At 39.4% G+C, this 884-nt stretch overlaps 1 protein-coding gene across 1 annotated transcript in view; it reads left to right on the top strand.

Annotated features, from left to right (window-relative positions):
- The window catches only part of LOC107089584 (arf-GAP with SH3 domain, ANK repeat and PH domain-containing protein 2-like), a 77,322-nt gene that overhangs the window by 36,626 nt on the left and 39,812 nt on the right, over positions 1 to 884 (top strand). Inside the window, exons 7-9 of the mRNA XM_015382468.1 lie at positions 292 to 377; positions 469 to 544; positions 615 to 701. Coding sequence (XP_015237954.1) covers positions 292 to 377; positions 469 to 544; positions 615 to 701 — 249 coding nt within the window. The remainder of the gene's footprint in view (positions 1 to 291; positions 378 to 468; positions 545 to 614; positions 702 to 884) is intronic.

Raw genomic sequence — 884 nt, forward strand, 5'->3', positions numbered from 1 at the left:
AGACAATTGATCGCTTTTTTTATACAAAGTAAAACAAAAAAAATCCAAAGCAGAACTAAGAGTCAATTTTCATTCTGAGCACAGTTTGGGTAACCACATCAGATGTTTATCTAAAACCTGCTTCTGTGAAAAGAGGAAGTCCAATCTTTTGCTTTTATGCGACTATAGCAGGGGTCACAGAAGTTACAGGTTGCTCTTTGGATTGAAAGGGTCTCACAGTCCTGCACCACGTCGCTCTTATTCAGTCATGTTGTTTATTAAGTTTTCTCTTACCTGTTTTCCTTACTGCAGTACCTGATAAAGGTGAACGATATCAAGCAGAAGAAAGGCGTCGACTTCCTCCAGAACCTCATCAAGTACTTCCATGCTCAGTGCAAGTAAGATTCAGGAAGAAGAAAACAGCAAAATTTGCACAAAAAAAAAGTAGCACATGTTTTGTTTATGATTATTCACTTGCTTTTAATGCAGTTTTTTTCAGGACGGGCTTAAAACTGTAGAGAATCTGAAACCAGCTGTGGAGAAAATGGCTACAGACCTGGCGGGGGTGAGGAATCACCGTTTTAGGTATTTCCCCCATTTTTTTTTTACACTAAATGCTGTTTATTTCTGTCCAGATCAAACAGACGCAGGACGGAGAGAGGAAGCAGCTGATTCAGCTCAGAGATACCCTGAAAGCATCGCTGCAGACGGACCAGAAAGAGGTGAAAAGCTTCTTTATCATGACAATAATCTAGTTTTTCCCCAAAAACAAAGTAAAGCAGAGAGGAAGGAAATTACTGCCACAGATGAGCCCTTACAACAGAAAAGAGGTCACTACAATTCCATGGGTTAGAGATGATGCAACATGCCTTTTAAAGAAAAAGTCTAATATTGAGAATTCATGA

Source organism: Cyprinodon variegatus, unplaced genomic scaffold (genome assembly GCF_000732505.1).
Source record: "Cyprinodon variegatus isolate N-32 unplaced genomic scaffold, C_variegatus-1.0 Scaffold257, whole genome shotgun sequence".
Taxonomy (NCBI): domain Eukaryota; kingdom Metazoa; phylum Chordata; class Actinopteri; order Cyprinodontiformes; family Cyprinodontidae; genus Cyprinodon; species Cyprinodon variegatus.